The sequence below is a fragment of the Boleophthalmus pectinirostris genome, unplaced genomic scaffold, assembly GCF_026225935.1.
Source record: "Boleophthalmus pectinirostris isolate CB_2022bp ecotype Guang Dong unplaced genomic scaffold, ASM2622593v1 HiC_scaffold_342, whole genome shotgun sequence".
Lineage (NCBI taxonomy): Eukaryota > Metazoa > Chordata > Actinopteri > Gobiiformes > Gobiidae > Boleophthalmus > Boleophthalmus pectinirostris.
This window is the reverse complement of record NW_026571325.1, coordinates 15,644-30,676: the sequence shown is the minus strand read 5'-3', so window position 1 is coordinate 30,676 and position 15,033 is coordinate 15,644. Positions and strand designations below refer to the sequence as shown.

Here is a 15,033-nt window from a genome sequence, read left to right as displayed (position 1 = left end):
CAAACAAAACACTGGAAACCACCTAAACCACGCCCATTGGACCCCGCGCGGGCTATGGCTGTATTTTTGTTTTGATTAGTGTTCTCAAAGGTTAATCTATGGAATCTGTGGGATGCTAATGAGACGTACTGCAAGACTGTTTTGATTAATAATGGAAATTTTAAATAGTGGTATTGTTTGGCCTTGTTATGCAGCGCCCCCTGTTTACTTACGTTGAAGTTATTGCGAAAGTTATTGATTATTAACGTGAGGTCCACTTTTGTACATGCAATTGGTCTAACTTTTTACATTTAAGCTTTATCATCAGCAAAACATGCACTGGACCGAGATGAATAAAGGCGTAAGTTTATATATAGTAGTAGTAGTAGTAGTAGTAGTAGTAGTAGTAGTAGTAGTAGTAGTGGTGGTGGTGGTGGTGGTGGTGGTGGTGGTGGTGGTAATGGTTTTATCTTTGTAACGTAATGGCTATATGTTTGCATTACAGGCACACAAAGAACCTAATCATTATCTGATTTCTGGAGTTATCAAATAATTGAAAATTCATGTTAACAGAACATTTCTGTCTAAATATGGTTTCTTGTGGACAATAGCCTATGCAAATGGGGGTAACTGACAAAGAGAAATTAAGTTAAAGATTGACTTTTATAACATCAACAGTTATGTGATATATATTGTATATGTTAGTTACCCTAAATATCCTATAATATGTCAAGTGTTTTTAGATCGAATATTGGGTTATCTGATTATTCTTGTTATCTACTTTTTATGGGCCATTTAAATGTAAGCTACCCAGTGATCAACTAAAAGCCCAGTTCTAGACATTCCTGGCGTTTTAAAAGCTAAAAGGGTCTGTGGTCGGAGGTGACTATCTGATGCCGACGCTGTCAGCAGGTGGCGCTGTTTATGCGCTGTACATTAATCGGTTTTGGTTTTTTCATGGCGGCCCGGTGATAGTCCTCTCTCTTGGTTCCGACAGGAGCTGGAGCTGCAGTACTCTCCCAGCCGGTGGTCCCACAGGATGTCCGCGGACGAAGTGATCAAGGCGCACGAGAGGGTTTTGAAGGAAGGTCAGTCTCTGCAAAGCGTCAATGCAATCACTGCGTTTGAGATTATAAATAGGCCAGATGAATATTAAATGACAAGCTAAAGATAAGTGCCAGCTGACAATGAGATACAGTTACTTCATGATCATAGATGAGACCTGTTATTATTTAGTGTACTCCTCAAAAAGCCTAGCTAACGAGGGGGAAGGTGGCTGAAAGACTCAGCCACCTACCCCCTCGTTAGCTAGGCTTCTGCCCCAAGCCTCTGTAGACTGGAGCTGACAATAAATGAGTGAAAAAATTTGCAATTATAGCAAGGGAAAGGACTGAAGATGGGATGAAGAAAGAGGATCAGTGATCAAATATTTGGTAATGTTACTCTCAATGCCTTAAGATAATTGATGCATTACTTTTGGCAGTGGTGGAAAGTAATGAAGTAAAAGTAGTAAAGAACTGTACTTAAGTAAAAGTGTAAGGTATCTGTACTTGATTTAGTAAAGTGGATATTTTTTACTTTTACTTCAATACTCTTTAGAGGAGTATCTGTACTTTCTATGCCACAAACTTTTTTTTAACAGGACTGAAAAGTTTTTTATTATTATGTGAGACCTGCTGAAAACACTGCAGGGTTTATTTTGTATCAAAGTCATAGTTTGAGCAAACAAAAATATGAGTAAAACTAGCTAGGGAAAAAAAATCTATTATTTCACTAACTGTTTAAAAATCACTACATCTGAAGCTTTATTAGATCTCAAACTCCGCGCAAAATACTTATACTTTTTACTCTTTAAGTACATTTTTAAATGAGTACTTTAATATATTTACTTGGGTAGATGTTTTCCTGTCATACTCTTACTATCTTCATATCTTACTATCTTAGTATGTTTTGGCTTCAATATCTCTACTTCTACTGAAGTAATAAAATTGAGTACTTCTTCCACCTTTTAGTGAACTAAATAACCACTGCTCACTGATCTATGTTGTTTTCTTTAGGTACTGACAAAGCTCGTGCTCTTGCTCAAACCCTTCTAAATGTTCCATATGGAGAAGGTGATGGAGAAAAACTGGACGTGTACATCCCAAGCACTAATTCTCTGGGTTAGTCTCTTATCAGACATTTGTTATCATGTCAATTCTTATTACTAACTTTACTTTACCATGATACTGTTACAGATATGCCTTTGGTTATTTATATACATGGGGGGTATTGGCAGTTTCTCAGGTACATTTATAATCCATCTTGTTAAGTGTTGATAGTTCTTCAGTTTTAATGTGAATGTTTTAAATTTGTCGATAGCAAAGAGGAGTCCGGGTTTATGGCTGTTCCACTTATTAGTAAAGGAGTGGTAGTTGTGGCTGTAGATTATGACACTGCCCCTAAAGGTAAAACAAAACTTAAAACTTAATAAAATTTGAATTCCATTTAATGCCCAAACTAAGTATTTATTTTTAGGTAATATGGACCTTATAGTTTCACAAGTCCGCAAGAGTGTGGTGTCTGTTGTTCAGCATTATTCACACATCAGGTATACATTGATTTTTACTTACTTTTTACTTATGTAACTTTTCGGTAGCGGGTCTTTCACCTTCTTATTTCTGTGGAAATGTCATTGCTCTGCTTAGAATGTTCCACAGTATGACATTTACCAGATTAACTACATTGTATTTTTTCAAGCTGGTTTTATTGCTCAAAAATACTTAGAAAACTAGGCATTCTGACTGTGAGCGGGATTGCCTCTTCACAGATCTGACCTGGTATGGTCTCCATGATGATAGAAAGGTTTAATGCCATACTGTGAAACATTCCAGACAAAACAATAACAGCTCCACAGAGAAAAGCAGGTGGCTGACTCTCCACCAGTTACTCAATGCATCTTTAAGCATAATCATCTATGCATTTTTCAATTTTATTAATTTCTCTCAAAGTGGCCTGTACATCTGTGGACACTCGGCTGGGGCACAATTGGCTGCCATGGTTCTGTCCACTGACTGGTCCCAGTATAGCATTACACCACAAATTAAAGGTATGCTTGGTATAAAAACCTGGCAAATTAGCAGTTTTTACCACAGTAATTTATGTATTTTTTTCCTGGCAGGCGCATTCCTCGTCAGTGGAATTTATGACCTCTTACCCATTGTGTCCACCTATGTCAATGAGCCTCTGAAAATGACAGAGTAAGTGTACTGTTCCTTTTGGACTAAGTGTGTTTGCTTTGAAGTTTGGCGGATATTAATTTATTTCAGATGTAATGAAATCATTATCCTTTTGTCAACATGGGCATTATCCATCACCCATGTTGCCAGAAATGCTTAATACTCTTTAATTACATTTAAAATTAAATTCCTCCTACGTAGAATATAATGTAGTATTATACAGTTGTTAAGCATTTACAACTATTTTATCTTTTACAGTTTGAGTCCTAATATAGATTTGGTTTGGTTTCATTTTAGTCCTAGTTTTGTTTTGGCCTATTCCAGAATCAGATTTAGTTCTGGTTTTAGCTCCAGTTTAGTCCCAGTTTTGATGTGGTGCTTATGCAATTGTGAACACATCCTAAGTAAATGGTGTGATCATACATTTTGTCAATGTTTAGATTTTTTTTTTTATCTCATCAATGTATTTATATTTACACTATCAGTGTTATTCTTGTTCGTGTCCAGAATAGCAGTAGTTTGGTTGCTGTGGTCTTGTATGTTTCTAAATGTGTTGAGGATGCTGTGTGGGTGTTGTGTTTTCAGAGAGGTGGCCATTAGAAACAGCCCCACGAGGCTGGTCCAGCAGCTGAAGAGCTCTTCCTCAGGCTGTCACATCATTGTAGCTGTGGCTGAACATGACTCCCCAGAGTTTCGCAAGCAGTCTGTGGAATACTACAAAGTTAGTGCTTCTGATCATAAATCGACAGTAAAAACAATACTGACCAACTGAGCTCCCTCAGTTGGTACTAGGTCAGCTCTTCCATATGTAGGTTTGCCTAATTTGGGGTTGAGGTTCATTTCATTCACTTTTTGCCCTCTTTTGGATAATTTCTTGTAGTCCACTTTTAGACCTGGTTTAGCCCTAGATTAGACCCGGAATAGTTCTGTTATGTTATATGTGAAAAGTTTTAGAGCTACTGGACTAGGGGTCTCCAACTTATACCTCTCCATTCCATTCCAAGTAACTTCACAAAGGTTGCATGAATTATGCATACTACACTGAATAATTATAATTTGATGCATCATATAGCTATTAACATTCTAAATCTAAACTTTTGATGCACTAAAAAAAGGGTTTTATAGCTAACACTACCTCATGTAAGGCTAGCTGACACTGTTATTATTTTGCGATTGCTAACAGGAGTAGCTCTGCTACTTTCATTTTGTAAAAGTAGCTCTCCTGTGTAAAAAAAAAAAAAAAAAATTGATTTTGATTACATGTTGACTCCCCACTAAGTACTCAGATGGAACTAATTCATGTTTACACTTTTGGCTATTTAATTTTATGTGAAGTGATAAAATATTTTATTATACTTTTATGGACAAATGTAAATGTCCATAAACATAAAATGTAAATGTAATTACTATGTAATAATCCCTACTGACTGTTGGAGGGCGGTGCTGCTGGCGTTCCTCCCGGATTCATAGAACCATAGTTACATTTGTTACTAATGTTTTACAGTTAATTAAACTACTGTGTGAACTGTTGTAGATGTTGGAGGCTTCACGTCTTAATGTGACACTGGAGGATGTGCCAAACACAGACCACTTCAACATTATTGAGCGCCTGGTAGACGGGGAGTACTACTTGACCAAGGTACAAGCTTCTATTAAGCCTCGATTTGTTGATATAACTAAGGATAATAAATTTAACATATGTGATTTCATACTTATCCTTATTGCAGATTCTGTTGAAGATAATGGGAAAGTGCTGAGTTCTGGTTGTAATGCCATATGCCATCTGTAATTAACAAACACCTCTGAACAATGACAGTTATGCAAAAGACAGATTTCAGGTGGTTTTGAGTTCACATTAGCAGTGTTAACTATCTTTACTCTGTCTCAAGGTTATAAGTAGTCACTGTCTGCGCTGTCTGTTACTAACTATTTGTAATCACAATGATTATTATTTTTTCATCAGAGAAGTTTTTTATTGACTAATGTTTATTTTTCTAAAAAAGTTTATGTCTGTAATCTTAATATTATCTATAATCTGTACCAGTACAGGGTTATGTCAAAATGAATGTAGCCCAAACACATAGCTAGTAACTATCCCAGGGAATTTTACTGTATTTTCTACAATTTGTGAAAGCTTTGACTTATAGTGATACTGGTGCAAATCACTTACACTATAGTATATATAAGTATTTGTTGTTGCTGAAAAAAAACATAGCTTTTATTAAAAGTAGCCTCATGCACTTGTGCTGGTTGAAAATGTATCAGAAATAATATATTGTGCCATGATGTTTATCAGCATATTTATGACAATCATAACAATAAACAAGCATTTAACATTGTATTTATTTGTATTTTTGTTCATGAAAGTATTTGAATAGAGGTAGAACTTTAGCTAAGCTGTACTTTCCCATGGAGATAGATATGATTTATTTATTACTGTGGAGAATTATAACCAAAAAACCTAAATTTCCATGGAATTTCCCTCCTGCAGGCCAAGATAACACCCAAGTTTGTTGTGGAGAGAAGTCCGCTCAGACAATAAGGCTATAGGTATATGTATGTATATATATTAGTCTTTGAAGTTACATACTGTGGCTTTAACATGATATCTGTATTTTACTATCATGACTATGGAAGTTTTTTTTGTTTTGTTCTGTTTTGTTTTGATGAATATTGATTACAGAGGTAGTTACAATCATAGACCGTATAACACTGGTACACGTTGCCTTTACTGGTCGTTCCTTTACCTGAACTCAGATCAGCCGAGAGGAGGGGCCAGTCAGAAGAAGCCTGCAGCTTTATGGATAAATGTACTTTTTATCAGTTATGGTCAGCTGGGCGTACACGATCATCCTCTTTAGCAGGTAAGCGCTGCATGATTGGATCCACAACAATTTATTTATTTTTTTAAACTTTATGTTTGCATGAAAAATGCTAATCGAAGTTGCTAGCGGGCGTTTGCTAACCATTTGGGTGTCGTAGCAAATGTTATAAAACGTAACCAAGAAAGCAACTACACACGATTTAAGTCTATTTATAAGCCTATTATGCTTATTATGCTGGATGTTAAATGCAGTTTGTTACTGTGAACGGTTCGCCTTGTACAAGCTCAAAGATAAAGTTCTCAACCTGGCGTGTTTACTCTTGTGTGACTTACCAGAACATTTGGAGTTTAAGTGGTCGATGGCAGATGAACATTTACAAAAAGACTTCCTTATGAGTTCAAATTACAGAATAGCAATGAATCATTTGTTATTGGGTCTGTATCTTTGACTGTACCTCGACTATCTTGATCATGCATAAAACAGCACAGTACGTCCAGTCCAATTCCTGTAATTTATGCATATAGTTATCTTTACAGTTTTGTTTAGTTCCACATATTCTGTGATGTATGGCGATAATAACTTGCAATGACTTATTTATCATCATATGTAACAATTATTCTTAAAAGAATAAACAATTAAAATCACAGACTGTGATTCTTCTATAGCGTAACTAACATATCTGTAGAATCATAGAAGTACACAAAGTAAAAAATTGTATGAAAGCAGTACAAACAAGTTTTTTCACAGCGGACTAGTATGAAAAACTGCAATTACATGTATTATGTAAGAATCAAGCCTATCCCCTTTCCTGTCATTGTAATCAAGAACACCGTTCTTTCTCTGCATTTCAGGGGCAAGAGGAAACAGGCAGAGCGCTTTGCCATATAGAGATCAGTGATCCGTATGGGCCACCAGGCTACAGGGACCAGGAATGTTTTGGGAAGCATAAAGAGATGGGAAGCGACAGCGTGGTAACAGAGCACACTGCAGATAGGCGAAGAAAGGGTGCATAACTTAATTCTTCTTAGACTTTACAGTGTAACTGGGCCTGTGCTGTGGAGAGGTGGGAGGTAGTTGCCATGTCTACAACAGGGAAAATAAGAGCTTTGTTTCTGGTCAAAATATCGGTTTCCATTGCCAACTTGTATTGTGTCAGAAGTCTGTTTGTACTCTAGGATTAGCACGATGAAAAGATCCAAGAGAAAGCGCTCAGTACAGTGTACAATTTCAACAGACAAACACATGTGTTTACACTGTGAACCGCATGTGTTAGTTGCAGATTTTAAAGACGTTAAAGATGCCTAAAATTATATTCTCTGACAAGAGTATAAACATTTGGTTGCACTCAGTGGTCACACCTATGTGTTGCTCCATAAGATTAAATCTACTGCGTGACTGATTGTTTCATCTTAAATAAAACAGAGTAGTGCAGAGGGTTTGCATTTGTCACTTAATTTTAGTTGTTTGAATTTGTTCTACTATTTTGCTTTTGACTTTGTCTTTTGTTTCACTTAAAAGTTATCAAATCAGAAAGTTAAGAAGGTTTCTTATGAAAAGATTTCTGTGTTTAGAGTGGATTCTACAGGATCAAGTTAATACCAGACTAATCAGCAAGATACTTGAAGTAAAATCTGCAAATTTTCTGTCTAAAATATTTTCCTAAACTGTAACTTGTTACTGATTCAAACGCTGGTACAAGCACATTACATTTCCTCATTTTAAATAGGTATGCCTTTGTTTTTTTGTTTTTTTAATGAAATTTTATTCTTAAAAGATATAAAAAAGGGTTATTATAGCTTTCTTCTACCTTGCCTTGTTTCAGGAAGCCCTACCCTCCAGTGCAGTCTTCAGAGTGAAAATGATGAAGCCCCTATAACTTCTTTCTTGATCTACATGAGAGGTCTGCCCCTGGCCTTAGCCTCACATATGGCTTCCTCCAACGTGCTCTTCCAACCAAAGTGGCGGACACTGGCTGCAGTGACCACTTTGGCTCTAGTGCTTATGTTGTATCTGCGTCAGACAGTTGAAGACACAGCACATAGCATTCACAAATTGCCATTACATAATAAGGAAGGTGTCATGATTGAATCATATGAACAAGATCCATATAGACTCTTTCAACGCCAGAGAAGGCAAACTGCTTATAACAAAACATATCCACTGAGTCCACCACAGAGGACAAAGGATGGTGTTCGGTATCGGATTGGTTTAATCGCAGACCTGGACACAGCCTCCAGAAGTTCAAAGGAGCAAACCTGGTTCAGCTACATGAAAAGAGGACACCTCAAGCTCTCAGACAGTGGGGACAGTCTGCAGGTGGAGTGGGACACGGACATAGTAACACTCGAGAGTCATCTGTCCGAGAAAGGAAGAGGTAAATGTAAAGTGTAAGAATATAATTACTGCAACATTAGGTGGTCATATAACGTTACAAATGCAAGCAAAAACTAAGGACAAGGAAGTGTCAAACATCAACCCACAGCTTCTTTGATTTTTAGAAATGCATCATTTAAGCAGTTTATACATTTCTTTAATCAGCTTAATCAGTACAAGTGATGGCAGTTCTGTTACCATATTAGGAATACAAAGAGGCGCTGTATGAGCCTTTGTTTATTCATTGCTTTGTTCAGGCATGGAGCTCTCGGAGCTGGTCGTTTTCAATGGACACTTGTATAGTGTGGACGATCGCACTGGGGTGGTGTTCAGGATCGAGGGGAGCCGCGCTGTGCCCTGGGTCATACTGCCTGACGGAGATGGCTCAGTCTCAAAAGGTCTCCATAGGAATGAGAATTACATCATAAACTGTAAAATCCAATTGCATTTTAACATATTAGCCATTACTTTATGCACAGGCTTCAAGGCTGAATGGCTGGCCGTTAAGGACGAGCACCTTTATGTGGGCGGCCTGGGAAAGGAGTGGACCACGACTTCAGGAGAGGTGGTCAACAATAACCCAGAGTGGGTGAAGGTTGTTGGTTGTCATGGTGATGTCCACCATGAAAACTGGGTGCTGAATTACAACAGCTTACGAAACGCTGCTGGGATCCATCCACCAGGTTGTACAATAGAAGCAGTGATAATTTTATTGTAATGATTTGAGTACTAATCTTTCTGTTTTTTATAGGCTATCTTATCCATGAATCTGCTGTATGGAGTGAGACCCTTCAGCGGTGGTTTTTCCTCCCTCGACGGGCCAGTCACGAGCGCTATGAAGAAACTGCAGATGAGCGCAGAGCCACAAACCTGCTCCTGTCATGCCCAGCAGACTTTAGCTACATACAACTAAGTCAAGTTGGCCCACTCAATCCAACACATGGCTTTTCCTCTTTTAAGTTTGTCCCAGGTACAGAGGATAAGATTATTGTGGCCCTAAAATCAGAAGAGGATGCTGGAAAAATAGCCACATATATGATGGCATTCACACTGGATGGACATGTGCTCATGCCTGAGATAAAGATAGGGGATGTGAAGTACGAGGGATTAGAGTTTATTTAAGGATATTTGCTGTGGTTTAGGAGAGAGACAGGTCCAAAGCATTACTTTACTGTAGTTAATGTGCAATATTGTTTTAACTATCTGTATAAGAGAAGCAATGGAGACTAAAGGCCAGAATGGATATTTTTGTGAAGCAAATATGCCTATAACCACTGTTTATTCTGTTCATAACACATTTTAACTTAAACTCAGGGGAAGAGGTTTTCGATCTACAAATAGTGAATGTCCTTAACTACTTGAACTTAACTGAATGCTGTTTTTACTTTGAAATAGTCTTTTATGAGTTCACTACATTTCATGTGTTATTAACTTTTACCTGGAAACACTGCCTTCAGCTGTGCAATTTATTTGTAATAACCCCAAACTAAAACATTTTATTACAAATAAATCAAATATTTATTTTTTATTCTCAGTACTGAAATGATTAAACTTAATATTTAAACAATTTTGTCCAATTTGTGGCATATAATCACATGGATGCGAACACAAATACAGGAGGAAAAACAGTGAATCAGTGTTAAAAACGGCAGCATATCTTTTTGTACATTGGTAGTGCATTTCTATTGTGATCTTCAGCTTTTAATAATTTGGTCTGAAATCACATGTCTAGAATCAGTTAAAATCAAATCTAATTCTTTTTCTAAAGTTTTGCTCCCAGAACAATTATGTCCTGAGGTAGACCCAGGATTTGTATTGGTTTGAATGAGCCCATTTTATTGTAAAAATCAAGCATTCTCTTGTCGCTGTGTCTCGCCTCACAGAGCACCCCAGCAGAACCTGTGAAGTAATGCAATAATTGCAATATACATCAAAATGGTAAAATATAATCAAAAACTTAACAGTGAGCTTATTAATGCTCCAGCACAAAGAAGTACATGGACCTACCGCTGTTTTTGAGGGAGGACAACAAATGACTAATCATTCGCTTGGCTGGAGAGGGATCAGTGACCCGAGGAAGCACTTGTACAGTGAGCAGGCTTGGGAAGTCCTTCAGCACAGAGACATCCAACTCCCTCTGGTGGACAATAACAGAATGTTGAGTATCTCTGAGCTAAAATGTAAAAAAAAACATGCTCAACAGTTCACTTCAGTCTCACCTGAATCTTAACAGCAGCAGGTTTTGCATCCATCAGGGCAAAAGCATAGCCACACACTGCAATCTCATCCTCCACCACAAGAGCGCAGTGAGGCGAAGGAGGGGTTTCCACATCCAAAAGTCTGCAATGAACACATATATTTCAAGTTTTTCATGTGAAAGGTAGAGTAACATAAGTCTATTCTTACATGTCACTCATAAGAGGCTGCGGCATCATCAGAGGAGCCTTGTCCCCTTCTGGTCTCTGCATTTCCCTGAAAATACTCTGGACCTTATCCTATAACAAACACAACAAATTGACTATGAACCTATAACATGAAAACAAGGTTAAAAAAAGGGTGGGCAACTGGCAATGATTGCACCAGGGATAGCTTAAGTCAAGAATTTTGAATCTTTAACACTTTTTTTGTGGATCATTAATCTTAAATCATGGTCAGTGGCATACCTGGGGTGGCCATTTAGATTTCAGTAGTGCCCCCTCCCCAGAAATGACTGACCTTATCCTCTGGGCAGAATGGGCGTATGCAGTAAACTGCTGTTGATGGAGGATGTTTGAACAGGTCTCTGTTTCCATGTCCTGGGAGCATTCTCTGAAAACAGACATTTACTACTATTGACTTACAGTATTGTTTGGTAGTGCACAAATATTGATATTACTGTGTACTTACCTGAAACTCTCCTGAGAGACCTCCTCTGAAGCCCCAGGGCTCAGGATCATCATCATTCATCACATGTGCCGATGGCTGTCCTTGCCCACCTAGACAGAAGGATTGCATTAATAATCTATTTTTAAAGGCATGTGATATTATACTATACACCTTTTTACTCACTCAGTGTTTTGACATAGGTGCGTGCCAACCCCACCCCGCTCTTGATGTCACAGATGTAGTTGTAGAGGTCATACAGGATTCTTCGGTTTGGTGCGTTGGAGAGACGGTTAAACATCTGGACTACTGCTTCACACATTTTATCAAAGTGCTGGGCTCTTGAGCACCACTCAGCTGTCTGCAAATACAGTCATCATACCCACCATTACAAGGCATATTAAAAACTGCAAAATTGATATGCCCTGCCTCTTCTGAATGGCATTTCACTCTAGCCAGTAGAATTTTATTACTATTATTATTAAAATTGGCTAAACAATATTTTGAAACCCTACATGTTTAATACAGAGTCAGAATTATTTAATTACGAAGTTATGAAGGAAAGTGGGTGGTTATGGGGGTAGGTAGAAACTTTACTTTAGATAAGATGTTAAAGAACACTGTTACAATGTCAGAAGCTCATAAAAATGTATGTTGTAAAATAATCTAAATGTAAGTCAATGTAAAATTGGTAACTACATTTGGTACCTTCTCAGTCTGTGCAGCAGCAGCCCAACTGTGTTTCTTGAGCCAGTCCAGCTCTTGCAGCATAGTCCGTGCAGTGGGCCCATGCTCATATGGGAGATAAAACAGATCTGAGAGCAGTTTGAGATCCTCTAGGGTGAGGGGCTCAGCGGTGTACAGTGGGTTTTCATCTGGTCTCGGAACATATCCAGCCTCTCCAATATCTGTCTGCATGGGCTCCTCCTCTGAGGGGTCCTTTCTCAGTCGGGATGCAGGATGCTGAGGTCCTGAAAGTAGAATTAGAAACTAGAATTAGATTCACACTTGGAATTTTCTTCTAGAAGATGGTGAAACATAAAACAATGAATAATTATAGTAAAATATTACAAGGATAAGAATATATAAAATATACAGTGGAAAGGTGATAAGAAAGGTCTATGATGCTGGAAGGTTTGTAGAACACAGCAACAATTTTAGGTGTTACCTCCAGTTTGATCTGTATTGAGAAACTCTTGCAACCATTCTGTTAGAGCCAGAGTTAAAGCCTTCTGTGGGCTGTAGCATGGGTCCTGATCCTCCTCTCCTGCAGATAAAAAGTTAAAGAACTGTTAATTTAACTTTCAAGTTACATAAATTAACATATATGCAACAATTAAATAGAGATCAAACCGTGATGGGTCTGGAATAAAGGAAGTTATGATACAAACAGTCTTCAAAGTAGGACACTTACTCATCTCTACATCACTCTCCTCGTCTGGAGTAGCTTTGCACCATGTAGCCAAAGTGTGTATGGCGACAAAATTAGGGTAAAATTCACAGTTGGGATTTGTAAGAACTCCTCTTAGCTTGCTAATGAGATCTGTTGGCCGATCCTAGTAAATTCACACAATTATCAATTTGATTATATTGACTATTATATTATTTATTTAGGAGGGAGCTCACCTTGTAGGGCCCAAGGAACAGTCGCTGAGGGTCATAATCGTTGGCGTGGATGTTGTCCCAGATTACAGGGGGTCTTTTGAGCACAGCAGACACTTCCTCTATTGACTCAACTGAAATTTTATGAGACACAACCTTTGGACCTAAAAATAAACAGAGTTATAACAATTTCATTTGTATGACATGCAAAACTAGTGATCTGTTTGGTACCTTACCAGTCCACAATATGTCAATGCCCTGCAATAGCTTCTCACCAACTGTTTGCAAATAGACTGACAGGGGCACATTGGGTGTGCAGAAAGATGCACAGTAATCTGAAAATAATAAAAAGAAGTTAGGACTGAATTAATATAATGTGATTGGACTAATAAAGTTTGACTCACCAGTGGGACAGAAAAGGAAGACTTCGGGTTGACCCAGATGCTGAAATACTTCGTTCGCAATAGCCACTTGAGCATGGGCAAAGGAGGTAAAGGCCTGCTTATCGGATGGACACATTTCTGTTTCAATGTCGTCAAAAAGCAAAGAGAAAGATCTGCAGCCAAACTCCTTCACCTAAAAGAAATGAAGACAAACGGTTTTCAAAAATGAGCTATTAAGTTTCAAAAGAGAAAGGAATCAAAATGTGTGGTTTATGTCTGTCAAAATCTTAATATGTGTGAAATAAAATTAGTTTTATGAATAGAATATAATATAACTGATGAAATTATAGAGGTTGTATTAGTGATTAGTGGTTTGAAATATACCATGGTAACATGACATAAATAAAGGTTTACCTTTATTTACCAAGCCCCACCTTTGTTTTTCAGATCTACCTGATCAAACTTCCTCTTCAGAGCAGCAACCTCTTTCGGGTTGGAGAAGGTAATGTCCAAACCAGGGGAGATTGCATAGATAAACTCAACATTGTGGTTTCTAGCTGCTGATATCAATGCTATAAGTTGTTCTAAAAAACAAGGAAAAAGAAATCTGCCCATGAATGTAAAATAGCAATATACAGTGCCATTTGGATGACACTCCCTGTAATAAAAATAAAGATGACACGAAATTACCGTTATGGTCCAAAGTGTATTGAGCAAGATGCTTCAATATAAAATGAGATCTCAGTTTTAGTTAATATATATATATATATAAAATCAGATAACATGAATTAAAACTGTGTTATGAAAAGATAATGACTAGTTGAGGCAAGCACATTCTCAGGCAGTCCATTTTCAAAACCAAAGTTGCCTCTTGTAGTATTTCTTTGACTACATGTATAGGCCTATAGGAGTAATAATGATTACATTCTCTAAATATTAAATAAAGGAAAACACTATTAATCAAAATAAGTATTATTTTACTGGAACTCTTAAAATGTACAACAATTTAAAATAGCAAATAAAAAAATAAAAAAACAAAATAGCATGTTACACACTTACCAGCCTCTTGTGGAGAGTACAAGTCTCTCCAGTACATTCTGTGTTTGTAGTCATCTTTGGGAGCATAAAGATATGAGTTCAGTCCCCACTTTTGTTCCCTGAAAATGTTATGTCAATGGCAATAATGTTACTCAATAAAAACTGGATTTGATTCTCACTGATTATCATTACACACCTTTTAAATAATTCAGCTCTTTGATCCATAGTCCATGGTCGTCCATAAAAACCTGCATAAACATTTCAGATTTTTTTAGTCACAAGTTAAAGTGATTTGAACGTTCACTTATAATTATAAAAATAAATAAATATTATATATATATATATTATACAGACACACATATATACTTCTGCATGGAATTTAATGCTGATTATGAACACATTTTATCAATAGGGCTCACCTTCCACCACTCCGCTGATAAAACGCCTCTTTTCCACGTTAGCTTCTGCCTTCGACATGTTTAGTGTAATGTTGTCTTCTTCTTTCAATGCAGCAGTTCCCTGTACAACGTCACCTATCAGTCTGCTCCAAGATTTTAATCTGACGAACATTCACGCTTGCACAGTCCTTTTCTGGATTGCATAACATCGGAATATATTGATCTAAAGTCTAAAGCTGTACACGCCTCGGCAGAAAATTACTATAATCATTTATTTTGTTTACTGGAGTTCAGGTTCATCCGGACCACAAGACCAATGATCCTGCAGGCACGGCGTGAGTACGTGTAACTACCA

General features: G+C 37.4%; 3 protein-coding genes across 7 annotated transcripts; 2 read left to right on the top strand and 1 right to left on the bottom strand.

The window, feature by feature from the left end:
- The first annotated feature begins 75 nt into the window (after positions 1-75).
- afmid (arylformamidase) lies at positions 76-5,518 on the top strand. Its single transcript, XM_020930369.2, has 11 exons — positions 76-340; positions 977-1,067; positions 2,037-2,141; positions 2,217-2,265; positions 2,341-2,426; positions 2,497-2,569; positions 2,970-3,067; positions 3,140-3,218; positions 3,783-3,918; positions 4,732-4,836; positions 4,925-5,518. The coding sequence occupies exons 1-11, from the start codon at positions 314-316 to the stop codon at positions 4,952-4,954; spliced, it is 879 nt and encodes a 292-aa protein (XP_020786028.1). The 5' UTR covers positions 76-313; the 3' UTR covers positions 4,955-5,518.
- A 406-nt stretch (positions 5,519-5,924) lies between these two features.
- Positions 5,925-9,962, top strand: cant1b (calcium activated nucleotidase 1b). 4 transcript variants are annotated; one of them, XM_020930367.2, is made up of 6 exons: positions 5,925-6,061; positions 6,874-7,027; positions 7,845-8,396; positions 8,653-8,793; positions 8,875-9,078; positions 9,147-9,962. In XM_020930367.2, the coding sequence occupies exons 2-6, from the start codon at positions 6,976-6,978 to the stop codon at positions 9,515-9,517; spliced, it is 1,320 nt and encodes a 439-aa protein (XP_020786026.1). In that variant the 5' UTR covers positions 5,925-6,061; positions 6,874-6,975; the 3' UTR covers positions 9,518-9,962. The 4 variants fall into 4 exon arrangements, with proteins under 4 accessions (XP_020786026.1, XP_055017095.1, XP_055017096.1 ...); XM_055161121.1 differs by lacking the exon at positions 5,925-6,061 and adding an exon at positions 7,594-7,748 and having other exon boundaries at positions 6,942-7,027; XM_055161120.1 differs by lacking the exon at positions 6,874-7,027 and having other exon boundaries at positions 5,936-6,061.
- Positions 9,890-15,018, bottom strand: ogal (O-GlcNAcase like). Of its 2 annotated transcripts, XM_020930365.2 has the most exons (17): positions 14,700-15,018; positions 14,477-14,528; positions 14,302-14,399; positions 13,696-13,826; positions 13,264-13,435; positions 13,096-13,194; positions 12,884-13,023; positions 12,672-12,813; positions 12,426-12,524; positions 11,966-12,228; positions 11,444-11,618; positions 11,282-11,370; positions 11,111-11,203; positions 10,802-10,890; positions 10,615-10,735; positions 10,403-10,532; positions 9,890-10,294 (listed from the first exon to the last, which is right to left on the bottom strand). In XM_020930365.2, exons 1-17 carry the CDS (start codon positions 14,848-14,850, stop codon positions 10,158-10,160), a joined length of 2,181 nt encoding a protein of 726 aa, XP_020786024.1. In that variant the 5' UTR covers positions 14,851-15,018; the 3' UTR covers positions 9,890-10,157. The 2 variants fall into 2 exon arrangements, with proteins under 2 accessions (XP_020786024.1, XP_055017093.1); XM_055161118.1 differs by lacking the exon at positions 13,696-13,826.
- Positions 15,019-15,033: the final 15 nt, after the last annotated feature.